We start from the raw sequence: 17,240 nt of genomic DNA on the forward strand, positions 1-17,240 counted from the left end.
GAAGGAGAAAAGGACGAATCCATGTCTACACAGCTGGCGGGTAGACTAGAACCAGGCCCCCTAAATTGTCCAGTCCTGCCCCAACCCCAAATTCAGGGCTTTGTCTTCCATAGCTCAACATCACAGTCAGTCCAAAGCTTGGACGCCACTTGGGGAAAGGAGGTCGAAGACCGTCGTGTCTAACTTCCCCTATGGCGCTTTTGCCATTGATTTAACCGGATCTGGCTCTGCCATTAGGTCAGCAACAGGCTTTGTGCTCAGTCGCTCATCGCCTCCCAGCGCCTAGCATGTGTAATAGCAGAGAGCAAAAAGCTTGACTTTGAAGATAAATTTAGTACATTCCCAAAGGGATGCGCAGATGCTAACTCTTCCCATACCATCAAACCAAGCAAGAAACCTGACCACTCCCTAGATTCCAATGCTTCCACATACAATCTATGTTTCGCGGAGCAGAGGAGAGCCGCAGAACACCGGGCGGTGCGAGGAAAGGGTCAGGTGGGCGGTGCCTTCCCCGGGCGGGCGCGGCAGGTGGAGGGGCATTGCCCTACCGGAAAACGGGAGGAGGGAGCCGGCGAGTAGAAGCACCTGCGTGGTGTGCGGGGGTGGAGCGGGGGCTGGAGGGAGAGTTAATGATTTGCCACGGGCTCATTTCGCAACTTAACCAAGGGTCAGCTTCCCGTGACCATGTACCAGCTGCGTCCTCTGGTCCACGCTCCACTTGCCCGCTTCCACCCGGAAGGCCCCCCAGGCTGAGTGCAGCATGATCTCCATCACCGAATGGCAGAGTGAGTGGGGGCAGTGGGGCTGCAATGGGCTATCCGGGCCAGGCTCCCTGCCGGCTGGCTCTCTCTCCCAGCTGGGCTCGCTGTCACCACAAGCGTGACCTACAAGTGTGACCTCTGGAGCCAGGGGCTGGGAGCTGCTGTGCTGGCACCCTGGGGCAGCAGGCAGGGCGGGGTGTGGCTCCCTACTCTCCAGCGGGTGGGAGTTGCTCAGGGCCCACAGGTAAACAGAGGCTGGTGCCCAGGGGACCTGGCAGGTTCCCCAGTCACACTGACCCCTTTCCCATCCCAGGTTCTTAGAACTGGGTTGCCACAAAGGTGGACTTAGGAGGCCTCTGCCCATTCAGACATCTTTCCCCACACCATCAAGGTCTCCTGTGGCCCTGGGGGCTTCTTATAAAAAACTAAACTCCACTCCCCTGACCAAACCACCATACCCTCACTCCTAAACATCCTTCCCCTTCTTTTGGGGGAAGAGGTAGGGAGGAGGTCTTGGAACAGGCCTGGGGCCCTGGGAAGAACTGTGGATCTATGGGCTTCGTTTGGGTGAGTTACTTAAAGCCTCTGAGCCTTGGTTTTTCATCTGAGAACTGGTGACAACATTCTTTTGTTCACTCAACAGATTTGTCTCTGCTGTGTGCCAAGCACTGTGTTGTACATAGAGTCCAACATTAAATGAAACTGACTCCCTGCTTACATTCTAGAGAGCGGAGACAGGTAATTAACAGAAAGAAGTATGTAGTATATCAGAAGATGATAAGTCCTCCAGATGAAAATAAAACAAGAGGAGGCTATGGAGTTCGAGGTAGGAGGGGTCGCTACTTTATATAGAGTGGTCAGGGAAGGCTCACTGAGAAGGTAAGCCTTTATTCAGATCTTTATTCAGAGATCTATAGGAAGTGAGGAAGCAAAGCCATGCAGCTCTCTGGAGGGGAAATGTTCAGGAAGCAGGGACAGGCAGTGCAAAGGCCCTGAGGCATTAGCATACTTGGTGTGTTTGAAGAACAAGGAGGCGGGTATACCTGGAGCAAAGTGAGGTGAGGGGAGAATCACAGGAGTTTAGGTCAGGGAGGTCACTGAGGGGTCAGGACACTGGAGACTTACAGACCATGGTAATGACCTTGGTTTTGTGCTGTGGTGTGATATGTTCTATGTTTAAAAGATCATTCTGGGTGCTGGGTTGAGAATAGACTGTGGAGGTATGAAGGCAGCAGCAGGGAAGCCAGTTCTTTTTTTTTTTTGGGACAGAGTCTTACTCTGTCACTCAGGTTGGAGTACAGTGGCATGATCTCTGCTCACTGCAACCTCCACCTCTTGGGTTCAAGCGATTCTCCTGCCTCAGCCTCCCAAGTAGCTGGGGTTACGGGCACCCACCACCACACCTGGCTAAGTTTTGTATGTTTAGTAGAGATGGGGTTTCTCCACATTGACGAGGCTGGTCTCAGACTCCTGACCTCTCAAGTGATCCACCCGCCTTGGCCTCCCAAAGTGCTGGGATTACAGGTGTGAGCCACCTCGCCCAGCCAGGGAAGCCAGTCCTGAGTGTGTGAAGGTGGAGGAGACCAAGGTGTTAGCAGGGGATTAGTGGGGCGTGGTCCATGCTGGATCTGCCTTTAGGAAAGTGTTGAGGATTTGCCGATGGATTGGACGTAAGGTGTGAGAGAAAGAGGAGTCAAGAATGCCTTGTATATTTTTTAGCCGGTGCAATGGGAAGGGTTGAGTGGGGGAGGGGGGGAAGCAGGAATTAGGCTTTAGATGTGTTGAGTTTGTTTGTGCTGTTAGACATCTGCGTGAGATGTCAGGCAGGTGGTTGGGTATGTGAGTCTGGAGTTCCAGGTAAAGGCCTGGGCTGGAGACAGAAATGTGGGAATAATCTGCATAAACATGGTTTTTAGGACTATGAGCATCCATGAGATCACCGAGGCAGGCACAGTTTTTTCACCTCCCCACTATTGACATTTTGGGGCAGGATAATTCTTTGTTGTGGGGGCCTGTCCTGTACATTATAGGATATTAGCAGCATCTCTGGCCTCTATCCACTACATGCCAGTAGCACCCCCACTCCAAGTTGTGACAATAAAAAATGGCTTCAAACATTGCCAGATGTCCCCTGGGAAACAAATTTCCATCCCGCACCCCGCCTCCCCACCCACAATCCCCTCAGCCCAGTTGAGAACCACGGACCTGGCGAATAAAAATATAGAGAGAGGCGTTGGCTCCTCAACCTAGTGGCACGCTGACACTTTGTTAAACCAATTAGCCTGCAAGTAATACACTCTTACCAAATATGATAAGCAAGTCCTGTGAGAGAGAGAAATGAGGGATTTAGGTCAGGGAACAGAGTGGACCAGCTTTCCCTGAGCAACTGACATTTCAGTTGAGACCTGAATGATGAGGATGCATCGTCAAGTAACAAGTGAGAGGCAGGGTGTTGCAGACCAGGAAGCTGCATGTACGAAGGCCCTGAGTCAGGAGGGCTCATATGGAAGCCAGGGAGAACAGTGTGGTTGGAACATGGCAGGCAATAGGGACAGTGGCAGGAGATGAGGTGGACAGGCAGGCCTGGGCCCCACCAGGTAGGGCCTGTGAGCCGTGGTGTGGATGAGAAGGCTCTGCTGCAGTCTAATCTCAGTGGGCAGCCGTGAAGGAGTCTAGGCAGTACGCTAACATGATCAGGTTGTATGGTTTGCAAGACCCTTGAGCGCCGTGTGGAGAAAGACTGGGAGGGTGCAGGAATAAAGCAGGAGGCCAAATGGGGGCTGCTGCATACGTCCAGGAAAGAGATAATCGTGGCCAGGAATTAGGTGGTAAGAATGGAGAGAAATGGACAGCTTTCAATATGTATCTTGGAAGAAGAAAAGAAAACTTAGCTGTGGATTTCATGGTGGAGGGGTGGGCTTTTGCCTTAAGTGGTGGGGTGGGCGGTGGTGACATGTTTACTCATTTGAGGACAACCAAGGGAGGCACAAGTTGAAGGAGGGAAGATAAATAGGCCAGTTTGGGATTCAAGATTATCCCAGTTCAAGATGGCTGAGAGAAAACCAGGCAGATATGCCAAGTAAGCAGCTAGATATGAGTTTCAAAGCCCAAAGAGAGGCATGGACTAGAAAGAGAGACATCAATGTCATCAGCATACAAGGGATGTTTAAAGACGTGAGAAGCTGGGTGTGGTGGCTCATGCCTGTAATCTCAGCAATTTGGGAGGCTAAAGTGGGAGGATCGCTTGAGGCCAGGAGTTCAAGACCAGCCTGGGCACACTGCAAAACCCCTGTCTCAACAATAAAAAAATTTAAACCAATTTAAAAAAATTAGCTGGGCATGGTGGCCAAGTGCCTGTAGTCCCAGCTACTCAGGAGGCTGAAGTAGAAGGATTCCTTGAGCCCAGGAGTTCAAGGCTGCAGTGAGCTATGATCGTGCCATTGCACTCCAGCCTAGGCAACAGAGCGAGATCCCAGCTTTAAGACAAAATTAAAAACAAAAATAAACACATGGGAATACATGTGGAAATAGAATGAGAAGAGAAGTGAGCTTGGACACAAGCTCTGTGCAATTCAAATCTCAAGAAGAAGAGAGAGAAGTAGGAGCTGGCAGAGGAGACAGAGAAAGGGCAGTTAGAGCAGTAGGAAGAAAATCAAGAACGTGTTGTGCACAAACCAAGAGAAAAGCTGTTTCAACACGGGAATGGTCAGCTCTAACAGATGATGGTTCACACCTGCCCATTGGATCTGGTAACATGGAGGTCATTAATGGCCAAGGCAAGAGCATTGCCTGCGGAAGTGGACTGGACTGGGTTGGTTAAAGGCACTTTTTATTTTTTGTTTTGTTTTGTTTTGTTTTTGTTTTTCGAGATGGAGTTTCACTCTTGTTGCCCGGGCTAGAGTGCAATGGCATGATCTTGGCTCACTGCAACCTCCACCTCCCGGGTTCAAGTGATTCTCCTGCCTCAGCCTCCCAAGTAGCTGGGATTACAGGTGCCCGCCACCTCACTGGCTAGTTTTTTGTATTTTTAGCAGAGACAGGGTTTCACCATGTTGGCCAGGCTGGTCTCGAACTCCTGACCTCAGGTGATCCACCCACCTCAGCGTCCCAAAGTGTTGGGATTATAGGTGTAAGCCACCACGGCCCGCCCAAAAGGCATTTTTTTGAGCTCGAGACTAGGTTCAAATCCTGCTTCTGCCAGCTGCTGTGTATCCCCGGGCAAATGACTTAACCTCTGTGTTTCAGTTTTGTTTGTGAAATGGTGCTATTAGTAGTACCTATGTCACAGGTAGTTAAGAAAATTAAATGTGTTAATATACTTAAAGCATATATGTGCTTAGACTGTGCCTGGCACTGTATGTTCATTATACTATCAATCACTATTGTTAATGTTGAAAAGCAAATGAGGCTCTTTCTCTCCTTATTTCCCTCCTTCCTCTTCCTGAACAATTCAGTCTTAAAGCCATTAGGTTTAACACAGAGAAGGGGGTGCCCAGAGTGGGGTGTTAGAACCCCAGCAGAGTGAGAAGGGTGTTCACACTAGGGGTGGCCTGGTGCAGAGTGTCATAGGCAAAGTAGGGTGACGGGCATCCCCTGCAGGGTCAGGGATGGGGTGGTGAGGGGCCTGGAAGATACTGCCTTAAGAGTGAAGAAACATTATCAGCGATGGGGCAAATTGACATCATGCACCACCTACCAGGATGCAGTGAGAAAAATACAGCATCACATCTTGTGCTATTTCTGCCTAAGATGCATAACCTGAATCTAGTTGTGAGGAAACATCCAACAAACCCAAATGGAGGGATGGCAACAGAATAAGTGGCCTGAATCTTCAAAAGTGTCAAGGTCATGCCAAGGAAAGATCAAGGAGCTGTTCCAGACAGAAGAGTTTAAAGAGACATGATCATTAAATGCCACACAGAATGATGAACTGGACTCTTTTGCTATAAATGATGCTACTGGAGTAACTGATGAAACTTGAATGGAGTCTGAGAGTTAGAGGATAGTCACATATCAATGTTAATTTCCCAATTTTGATGGCTGTATGTTGGCTGTCTAGGAGACTTTTTTGTTTGCTTGTTTATTTTAATAGGTTTTTGGGGAACAGGTGGTTGGTTACATGAATAAGTTCTTTAGTGTGATTTCTGAGATTTTGGTGCACCCATCACCCAAGCAGTATACATTGTACCCAGTGTGTAGTCTTTTATCCCTCAGCCCCCTCCTACCCTTTCCCATGAGTCCCCAAAGTCTATTGTATTATTCTTATGCCTTTGCATCCTCATAGCTTAGCTCCCACTTGTGAGTGAAAACATATGATGTTTACTTTTCCATTCCTGAGTCACTTCACTTAGAATAATGATCTCCAATTCCATCCAGGTTGCTGCAAATGCCATTATTTCATTCCTTTTTGTGGCTGAGTAGTAGTTCATGATATATATATATATATATATCACAATTTATATACTCATTGACTAATGGGCGTTTGGGCTGGTTTCATATTTTTGCAATTCCAGACTGTGCTGCTAGAAACAGGCATGTGCAAGTATCTTTTCCGTATAACGATTTATTTTCCTCCGAGGAGATACCCAGTAGTGGGATTGCTGGATGAAATGGTGGTTCTACTTTTAGTTCTTTAAGGAATCTCCACACTGTTTTCCATAGTGGTTATTCTAGTTTACATTCCCACCAGCAGTGTAGAAGTGTTCACTGTTCACCACATCCACACCAACATTTATTTTGTTTGTTTGTTTTTTGATTATGGCCATTCTTGCAGGAGTAAGGTGGTATCACATTGTGGTTTTGATTTGCACTTCCCTGATCATTAGAGATGTTGGGCATTTTTTCATGTTTGTTGGCTGTTTGTGTATCTTCTTTTGAGAATTGTCTATTCATGTCCTTAGTGTTCATGAGTTTTAAAAATCACACCAGAGCATTCAGGGGTGATGAGGTATGAGGTGGCAACTACTTTCAAATGGTTCAAGAAGAATATTCTCTGTACTGTACTTGCAAGTTTCCTGTACATTTGTGATTGCTTTAAGAAAAGGAAAAGGGGGGAAAAAGACAATGATGTTCTGAGACTGACTGCGCCTGAGGCCAGAAGGACTCATCTGCCTGCTCCATGAGATATTGTTCCCTTGGAGCTGTAGCTGATTTCTGGAGCAAGAAAGACATTGAACCTGGCTTTTCTTAAAGTGAGCTACAAAATGGGGAGTCAGGGAAGCCTGGCTTGTCTGTATCAGGTGGCCGTGGGCTCTTCTTGGCAGCAACTCGGGAGTTGCAGAGCAAGGAGCTAAGCAAGGGCACCAGTGCAGCCATCAGTGTACCTTGCCAGGGAGACCTAAAGCTGGTCTCTGAGGTCTGGGGAGGTCTCCATTTCTAGGTGGCGCCTGGAGAGCCAGGCCTCCCTGAAGTTACCTTGGCCTCCCAGCTTTCTTCGGCTGGGTATAGGCGTGACAGCCCTGGCCGCCTCCAGCAGAGGGCGCGCTGCCCAATCTGTCTGGGTCACGGGGGACCGTGCCCGCAGGCACGCCTGTCACTCCTGGGGGCATCTGTATGACATCCCCACCCCTCCGCTCTTTCTGCCATGGTTGCTGCCTGAAAAGAACTTTAGGAGCAACCTCTGTCTGGGTAACTTGACTGAAATAGCTAAGCTACTCCGGAAGCAAGAGGCAAAGGCGGGTCTGAAGCTTGTGTGTGAGAAACTTAGTTTCTGACCCTTTTCTGTGGGGTTTTGTGTCCCACTGAGCACTGACAGCACTAAGTGTGGCCCATAAAGAAGGCTGCCCCCATCACAGGAGAGTCCTGAAATTGCATCTGCCCTTAAAGAAGAGTGTAGAACAGGTGGAGGAGGGATAACTATGCCAGCCAGCAAATCACTGCTGCAGAAGAAGAAGGAATAAATAGGAGAATGGACGTCACGTGTGAATGTGAGAAACTTATGCTGTTTCTACAAAATGAGTATGAGGCTGTTCTTAAGTGTGTGCAAGATGAACATATAGAAAGTTCAACAAACGAAATGAAAACCCCACAAAGTGTGCACATCGTGTTTCCACACAAGTATACCTACTGAGGGGGAGGAAAGGGTGTATAGTCAGAGCTGAAATCAATGACAGATGTTTTTATGGCAGGCATAAGCCAACAACAGATATTTTATAACAAGCATAAAAATCTAAAACACTTTTATCATTTGGGTTAAAGAAAGATGACTGTGGTCTTCCTCCACAATATTCTGACCTACACGAAATTATCTTGGTAATTCAGGTAGATGTAACTCTAGATTCTCAATGTGTTGTCTCTGAGGATGGAAATGTTGAAAAAACACAACCTTCATCACGACCCACGGGGGCGATATTCTGCTGAGCTGTCCCAGCTTCTAAGAGATTTAATTCAGGCCAGCAGGAGGAGGTAGAAATAGGAAACAAGCCCAAATCAATCACAAGGCTTCTCAGGAACACAAGGAATCAGCTTTTGGTAGAAAATGGATTCTGGGCAGCTGGGTGATATGTTGAGAGAAATTATGTTACACTGGGTCCCAACAAAATCCAGCTTCTGCCAAAAGTGAGATCCAGTAAGACTGGCATGATACCAGACTATGAGTTGAGCAAGGTTTCAGTCTATAATTTGAATGCTAGATCTCATCACTGTATTTTTCTTTTTTCTTTCTTTTTTTTTTTTTTTGAGATGGAGTTTTGCTTTTGTTGCCCAGGCTGCAGTGCAGTGGTGTAATCTCGGCTCACTGCAACCACCACCTCCCAGGTTCAAGTAATTCTCCTGCCTCAGCCTCCCACGTAGCTGGGACTAGAGACGCATGCTAACATGCCCAGCTAATTTTTGTATTTTTAGTAGAGACGGGGTTTCACTATGTTGGCCAGGCTGGCCTTGAACTCCTGACTTCAAGTGATTCACCCACATCAGCCTCCCAAAGTGCTGGGATTACAGGTGTGAGCCACTGAGCACCTGGCTTCATCGCTGTATTTTTGATTATTCTTTTAAAGAAGCTCTTTGACCCTTTTTCTGTATTGGAATTGATCCTAATCCTCTTAAAATCTGCATAGCAACAGATGATGGATTAACTACCCAGAAGATGATTATGTTGTTTCATTTTCAGTTGTAAATATAACTCAGCCAGTAAATCTAGTCTCGACAATTTTGTTTACAGTTCTGCCTCTAAACACCAGAATAATTTTTCCCTCACTTTTAACAACTATCTGCAAAAGCATATTAATAATACCAATTTCATAGAGGTTATGAGAACTGATTCTAACAAGTCCAGTACAATTTTTGACGAGGGTATCAAGACCATGAAATGGGGAAAGACCATTTCAAGACCATGAAATGGGGAAAGAACAGTCTTTCCAACAGATAGTGCTGGGAAAACTGGATATCCACATGCAGAAGATGCAAGTGGATTCTTACCTTATACTATCTGTGAAAAGTAACTCAAAGCAGATCAAAGGCCTAAAAATAAGAGCTAAAACTATAAAACTCTTAGAATAAAACATAGGGGAAAGCATAACAACACTGTATTTGATAATGATTTCTAGGATATGACATGAAAAGCACAGACAAAAGAAAAAAGACATCAATCAGACTACATCAAAATTTAAAACTTCAGTGCATCAAAGGACACAGTCAACAGACTGAAAGGTGACCTACAGAGTGAGAGAAAATATTTGCGAATCATATACTCGATAGTTAATATCCAAAATATATAAAGAACTCCTACAACTCAGCAACAAAAAGAAAAACCTGTTTAAAAAATAGGCAAAGGACTTAACTAGACAATTCTCCAAAGAAGATATACACACAGCTAACAAGCACATGAAAAGATCATTAATCATTAATCATTAGGGAAATGTAAGTCAAAACCACAATGTATACTAACTTATACCCATTAGCATGGCTGCTATCAAAACAAAACAAAACAGATAAAGTATTGGCAAGATGTGGAGAAATTAGAACTCTTGTGTACTGTTGCTGGGAATGTTAAATGGTGCAGTCACAATAGAAAACAAAATGGCAATTCCTCAAAAAATTAAAAGTAGAATTACCATGTGATCCAGTATAATTCTGTAATTCCACTTTGTGGGGTATATACCTGAAAGGATCGGAAGCAGGGTCTTGAAGAGATATTTTCTTACACTCATATTTATGGTAACACTATTTATAATAGGTAAGAGATGGATGGAAGCCACCCAGATGTCCATCAACAGATGAATGGATCAACAAAATGCAGGATACAGATAGCAATGGACTATTATTCTGTCTTAAAAAGGAAGAAAATTCAGACACATGCTATAACATGAAGGAACCTTGAGAACGTTATGATAAGTGAAATAAGACAGTCACAAAAAGACAAATATTGTATGATTCCACTTATAGGAGGTTCCCAGCGTAGTCAAAAATTCATAGAGAAAGTAAAATGGTGGTTGTTGGAGGCTGGTGGGAGGGGAATGGGGAGCTACTGTTTAATGGGTGTAGACTTTCAGCTTTGCAAGATGAAGAATTCAGGAGATGCGCTTAATACCACTGAACTGTACATTTTAAAATGGTTAGATGGTAAGTTTCGTTTTATGTGCATGTTGCCACAATTTAAAACTTAAAAAGGTAACAATTTAAAAACAAAGCAACAGAATGAATTTTCGTTTATTGACTATCATAGTGGCAAAGATAAGTAAAATGAACAATTCTGAGTGATGGAGAGCATTAAGGAAAAAAGGAACTATATATCCGGTTATTGTACAACTCGTCTTGAGGGGAGCGATCTGAAATATGTTTATCAAAATGTCAAAAATGTAGCCCTTGACCAAACGAGGGGGCCTTCATGTCCTGCACTTCTAGGCTACTCTTGCTGGCTTTGAACGAACTCCTGCAGCTTCAAAGAATGCCCTGAGACACTTACAAACCTTGGGAATGGGGGCTCACTGTCAAACCTTGGGAATGGGGGCTCATTGTCAGTGTGGGTCCAGCCTCAGCAGAACTGCCCAAAGCCACTGGGTTGAAATGAGAGTTGGCCGAAGAGTGTGTGGCAGGCCCACAAGGTGCCTGCTGCAGGAGGGAGGGAGGACAATGGGAGCAGGTGCAGGCTTGGGTCTTGGGTATAGGTCCCAGCTGGGAAGAGGAATGCATTCCTAACTGATGACTTCTGTTTTCCCAATCCAGTGGGAAATGTCACCACATGAGAGTGGAGACAGGGCAATTCTGAGGAGAAAGGAGACAGTATGGAGAGTTGCTCAGGTGGGCCTGCCTCTTGAGAAAGGACTAGGAGAGCTGGGTGGTTCTGAGGCTCTTTGGGGCTGGTGGTCCTGAGTTTTCAGCAGCTCCCTTCTGCGCAGTGTGGGCTGGGCTCCAGTGGTTCTCGGTTGCACAAGGCAGGAGCAGAGGAGGCAGATGCTATGTTCAGCCCTGATACTGATGTGGATATTGTGGCTTTTGAGGACAAGAGGAGGCTGAGAGTATAAAGTGGTCAGGGCAGCACCTGCTTCCGCACAGGGCTGCGGTGAGGACAGAATGCCACTGTGTACAGAAGTGACAGCACAGTTCCCAGGTGCCAGACAAAGCTTCATGCCATCCTACCTTCCCCTTCCCATCCCACCATCCCCTGAGAGCATGAAAGCTGAGATTCCTGGATGGAAGTGGAGTCACCCCCATAGGGGGCACCTCTCCTGTGGCAATGGGGGAAGTTTCAGGGTCCCCACCTGCTCCCCAAAGCCCTTTCCTCCACCACCTCCTTGCCCATTGCAGAGATTGGTGTGGGGATCACCGGTTTCGGCATCTTCTTCATCCTCTTTGGAACACTCCTGTACTTTGATTCCGCGCTCCTGGCCTTCGGAAACGTGAGTCCCCCAGCCCTGTGTCCCCACTCCCCTGCCCCAACCTTTCTGAAGTCTCCATTGCCAGGATAGTCCTGGCAATAAAGACTTAAAGTTTATTTAAGTCTTTAAATAAATCCCTTAAATAAATCCCAAGTTTATTCAGACCATGCCTATCCAGGGGTCAGACATCATCAAGCCTGGGCAGAGGAGGGCACAGGAAATGGACGCAGAGCCCGCTGGCACCAAGAATCTGAGGACCTGGATTCTCACACCGAGCTCTGGGCGAGACCCGGGGGGTTCTAAGAGGACTCAGACACTGTCCCTGCCATCTGAATCCCACTCTAGGACTAGAGATATAACATGACATACATGGCTGGAGGAAGGCAGGGGCCATGGTAAACACATCTAATATGAAACGAGCGGCTCAGTGGAAAGAGGGCATACTGAATTGGAGAAGGGTGGAGAGGAATTTGGAAAGGAAATGGGTGTGGAGGTGAATAAAGCACTTCCAGGGGGATTGGAACAGCAGGAGAAAAGGTGTGGGGAAGGAGCAGGGAAGCATGGGATATGCTGGAAGAAAACCAGAGAGTTCAATTTGACGACAGCCTGGGCACTCTTAAGGGATTCTTTAGGAGCCAAGCTGAAGACAGCGATAGGGCATCCAGGGGAGGGCCTGGAGGGTTATTCTGTAGGCAGTGGAGCCTCTGAAGGTTCTGTGTGACTTTCAGTATGGCTGCCTAACCTACTTAGGCCTCAATCTTCACTTCTTTGGAATAAAAATCCCGCCCAATTCCATCTTCCCCAGATGGTATGGTGAGAAACCAAGTCCCATATGAAAAAGTGCTTGGGCTCCAGGGAACTGGGTAGGCAACTAGAAACCATCAAAGGTTTCTCATCTATCCCTCTGCCTCTGCGCAGTCCTATTCCCAGCCAGCAATACTTATCAAGGCTCTGGGATTCTGCCACATTGCTGGATGGCCCTCGCTCAGATGGTCTTGAAGAGTTAGCACATACTGCCCCTGCCCGCCGCCTGGCTCCAGGCCTAAACCCCCCACTCCTCAGGGGGCTGGTGGGTGTGCTTCATGCTCCCCTCCCTCCCCTACAGCTGCTGTTCCTGACGGGCCTCTCCCTCATCATTGGCCTGAGGAAGACCTTTTGGTTCTTCTTCCAACGGCACAAGCTCAAGGGAACCAGCTTCTTCCTGGGGGGTGTGGTTATCGTGCTCCTACGCTGGCCCCTCCTGGGCATGTTCCTGGAAACTTACGGATTCTTCAGCCTGTTTAAGTGAGTGCAAATCCCTGTAACCCTGGACAGATCCACCAAAGCATCTGAGTGGCTGAGATCACCCCAGCAGGGAGTGCAGAAGCTGGGACTTTATCCTGCAAGAGATGAGAACCGGACACTTTGGAAAGGCCCCTAAAGCAGGCTGAAGGGTACTCTGGAGGGATTAGCCCATCCATCAACAAATACTGGTAGAGTGCCGACTGTGTTCCCAGCACTGTGCCCCCAGCACTGTGCCTGTGAGCAGGGAAGAGACACGAGGCCTGCCCTCAAATCTCAGTGATCCAGCCAGAGAGGAAGGGCAGTGAGCTAACATGTTCCAGTCACACTCATGATCATCATCTTATTTTATCACAACAACCCACTGTAGGATTATCCTCTACTTCATAGATAAGGAAACCAACACTCAGAGAAGTTGTCCCCGGCTCGAAGTCTCAAACTAGTATGTGAAAAAGATCGCCCTTGACCCAGGGGGCTCTGGCTTCTGACCCCTGTGTCATCCCCTGGCCGGGCCTGTGTCAGCCCTGGGCCTGGGAAAAGGCAGGGTGGAACTCAGCCATGATGTGTGGCCACTGCCAGGCCTGTAGGCACTTACAGGGGAGCCCAGGGTAGTGTCATAGGGGAAGCAGGACTTGAGAGAAGCCTTGAGGGATGGGTAGAGTCTAAGAGAAGACTGGAGGGTACTGAAGGAAAAGGAAGAAAGGGGTCTCAGAGAAAGTGGGGGTGGGAAGGAAGACTTCATATGTCTACAGGGTAGAGTGGAGAGAATAGGGGTGGGATCAGGACAGTGGAGACTGGAAGAATGATGGCTTCTGCAATCATGGAAAGGAGTGGGGCTCAGGAATGCCTGGGTTCTCATAAGGAGCCCCCGTTTGCTGAATGCAGCCCTGAAACCCCCTGATTAGCCTGAATGGCCTAGGCCTCAGAGACCTCACGAAGTGTGGCTTTAAATTTTCTCATGCATACCTGCCATCTATTTATTCCATATTCAAATATGTCATTTTATGGCTGGGCGCAGTGGCTCACACCTATAATCCCAGCACTTTGGGAGGTCGAGGCAGGCGGATCACTTGAGGTCAGGAGTTTGAGACCAGACTAGCCAACATGGTGAAACCCTGTTTCTACTAAAAATACAAAAAAAATGAGCCAGGCTTGGTGGCAAGTGCCTGTAATCCCAGCTACTAGGGAGGCTGAGACACAAGAATTGCTTAAACGCAGGGGGTGAAGGGTGCAGTGAGACAAGATCGCACCACTGCCTCCAGCCTGGGTGACAGACCGAGACTCTGTCTCAAAAAAAAAAAAAAAAAAAAAAAAAAAAAAATATATATATATATATATATATATATATATATATATATACACCTATATGTCATTTTCAAACAGTCACTTATTCAACTTGTCAAATATATAATAAGCACCTCCTGCATGCCAAATATAGGGCCAGGTGTGAGGATGTGGCACTGAATGAGGAAAAAGTTCCTAAGGAATTTACAGTTTAGTAGGGAAGACCCATAAATAAATTCTGACAACAGTTAGCATTTATGGAAGGCTTAGAAAGTGGAGTGGGACAGCAGCAAATTCGATAGTTCAAACTGAAAGTCAGCCTTGACAAAGACACTGTGCAGTAACACAGAAGGCAAACAAATTACAGCTATCAGGGACCTCAGAGTGCAGTGAAACCTTGGGAAATTGAGGCCTATGGTAAGGAATTGGCTCAGCCAGAATCCATATTTCAAATCTCCCTTCCCATCCACCACACACCGGGATCCCTTCCCATGCCAGCCTTGGCACCTCCAAGCCCTGTGAGGGGTCACGCATGTGTCTGCAGTCAGGCCTTGGCAGGGTATCTTTGATGACAGCAGGGTTGCCAAAGGCAGGGGTGGCTGTGTGCCTGGGGGAGCCAGGGCACCAGGGAGTGTAACGGTGAGCATGGCTTCCAACAGCCCCCCACGCCCAGGGCTCAGGACACCCGGGGCAGGTGGATCTCAGGAAGAGAAGAAAGCTTTAGGCCAGAAGAGTAATAATCATGACAGTAACAATAATAAAAATAAGCACTTCCTGAGCATTTCTTTGTACATAGCCTTATGACGTAGATACTGTTATTGTTAGCCACATTTTATGGCTGGAAATTGAGATTCAGAGAAGTTAAGGAATTTGCCCAAGTGTGTATATGGTGCCAGTAAGTGGTAGAGCCAAGATGTGAACCCAGGGAGTGTGACCCTAGGGCCTTCATTCTTAATCATGTCACTCAACTGCCTCTTGGAACACAGGAGTGCAGAACCAAGCCTGCCCCTGGTGCGCAGAAGCCAGAGCTTGAAGCTTTCGGTGGACCTCAGCCTCCTGCCCTCTATCCTCCCTTCCTGGGCCATCACTGACTCCTCCCTTCTCCCCTCTGCTCCTAGGGGCTTTTTCCCTGTCGCCTTCGGCTTCCTGGGCAATGTCTGCAACATCCCCTTCCTGGGTGCGGTAAGCAGATGATGCCTGCAGCCCTGCGGGCGTACCCTGGGGAGTGAGGGGGAGCACATGGAGGGGAGCTGGTAAAACTGCTGCCCCAGGGGCAGTGGCCTGTCCCCTGTCTCCTCTCAGACTCCCTAGCCCAGGTTTGGTGCTTTAGGCTCCTCTTCCCCCTGCACCTGCTCCATCTGACAAGAGCCCATGAGGAGAGGGGATCCAGATGCAGTTGTAGCTAAGTGTGGCTGTAGAGGAAGGTAGCTATGAATAGCTTCCTGTTTACAGCCACAGAAATGAAGATGCAGAGACTCTAGGTGACTCAGCCAGGACGTGCCTGAGATTTCTGGGGATCTGGCTAAGTGCAGGCCACAGGCATGGAGAGAATATATGACAGCCGATGACAACAGGAAAAGCTGTCCTGCAGGTGGCAGATTTTGTCCTCTCCTGGGGATAGGCACAGCCAGTGGTATCCAGCCCCTGCCCCTCCTCATCCCTTTCTCTGAAGCACCTGGCAGAATGTGAGCTCTCCGAGGAGCCCAGGGAGACCCTATAGCCAGCACCCCACCACAACCACCAGCTGGACACAGCCCCTGCAGCCCCTCTCGTATCTGCGCCTGGCACAGCTCCTGGCTCTCAAGGCCAGCTCTGTAATAACTAGATATTGCATCTGCTCTCTACCTTTTGTCTGGAGTAATGATTCTTGACTCCCACAGCTGTTCCAGAGACTTCAAGGCACTAGCTCGATGGTCTGACAACAGAGATGAGCTCCTTGAACTGGGATCATTGGTTGAGGGGGCTAGAGGGAGAACGGGAACCACCCCCTCAGTCCCCCGCAGTGACTCACTCCCCGACATATCCGGACCTCCCCAAGTCCAGAAGGAAGGAATGGAGTCGAGCAACTGACGTCAAATCCCCAAGTTGACTCGAGAGGCTGCCAGGAAGCAGAGATGCAGACCCCAAGGAGACTGGGCTGAGGCTGGCATCACACCCTCACTCTATATTTATGGGAGGAAAAGTGAAGATTAAATTCCCAAGTTGTGCGTGTGTCTAAGGCTCAGAGTTGGCGTCTTTGGCCGGGCTCCGTGGCTCACACCTATAATCCCAGCACTTTGGGAGGCTGAGGTGGGCAGATCACCTGAGGTGAGAACTTCAAGACCAGCCTGGCCAACATGGTGAAACTCCATCTCTACTAAAAATACAAAAATTAGCCGGGCGTGGTGGCAGGTGCCTGTAGTTCCAGCTACTCAAAAGGCTGAGGCAGGAGGATCGTTTGAACCCGGGAGGCGAAGGTTGAAGTGAGCTGAGATCGCACCACTGGATTCCAGCCTGGGCGACAAAGCCAGACTGTCTCAAAAAAAAAAAAAAAAAAAAAAAAAAGTTAGCGTCTTCAGCCCATTAAGACTGCCTCCTGCTTCAGGGCAGGCCAACGTACACATCATCCCCATAGCGAAGTTTTGGTCTATGAGGGTCAGTGCTGTCCTCATAGGCTATCATTTCTGTCCTGGTGTTTAACAGCCCTAATGGGTGTGATAATAACATGTTTGCAAGCCCCTGTTAACAGTAAGCATCAGACAAGTGAGGGGTGCTAACCTGCAGACTGCCGGCATGCTTCTCCAGCATTAGGGGACGACCAGGTCGAGCTTGTGCTGGGAAAGCATCCTGTCTGAGGGTGGAGACATAGCCCCTGCCTTCAGAGACTCCCAGCCTGATAGAAGAAACAGTCCCTGCCCTGGAGAGCCCCTTGTCCAAGGGTATAGAGAGTGATTGTGGGCTCAAGAAAGAGACAAAAGTCACTTGCGATGCATGCAGTTAGCAAATATCTATTGAGGGCCCTCTCTGTATGTGCCCAGCAATGGAGTAGGTGCCGAGGGTACAGGGGGAAGGGGGCCTGTCCTTGTCCTCAAAGTGCTGTAGCAGTCACAAAATGGTATGG

The 17,240-nt window shown here is 48.1% G+C and overlaps 1 protein-coding gene across 1 annotated transcript; it reads left to right on the plus strand.

Annotated features, from left to right (window-relative positions):
* The first annotated feature begins 574 nt into the window (after window positions 1-574).
* Window positions 575-16,358, plus strand: GOLT1A (golgi transport 1A). The gene is made up of 5 exons (XM_003273153.2): window positions 575-785; window positions 11,505-11,596; window positions 12,681-12,859; window positions 15,259-15,322; window positions 16,021-16,358. The coding sequence occupies exons 1-5, from the start codon at window positions 761-763 to the stop codon at window positions 16,057-16,059; spliced, it is 399 nt and encodes a 132-aa protein (XP_003273201.1). The 5' UTR covers window positions 575-760; the 3' UTR covers window positions 16,060-16,358.
* Window positions 16,359-17,240: the final 882 nt, after the last annotated feature.

This window comes from Nomascus leucogenys, chromosome 5, assembly GCF_006542625.1.
Source record: "Nomascus leucogenys isolate Asia chromosome 5, Asia_NLE_v1, whole genome shotgun sequence".
Classification (NCBI taxonomy): domain Eukaryota; kingdom Metazoa; phylum Chordata; class Mammalia; order Primates; family Hylobatidae; genus Nomascus; species Nomascus leucogenys.

Excerpts from the sequence above, each read along its gene's own strand:
- GOLT1A (XM_003273153.2), top strand. The coding sequence starts at position 761 with ATGATCTCCATCACCGAATGGCAGA. Across the intron at positions 11,597-12,680 it reads CGCTCCTGGCCTTCGGAAAC|CTGCTGTTCCTGACGGGCCT; the intron begins GTGAGTCCCCCA and ends CCTCCCCTACAG. Across the intron at positions 12,860-15,258 it reads GGATTCTTCAGCCTGTTTAA|GGGCTTTTTCCCTGTCGCCT; the intron begins GTGAGTGCAAAT and ends CTCTGCTCCTAG.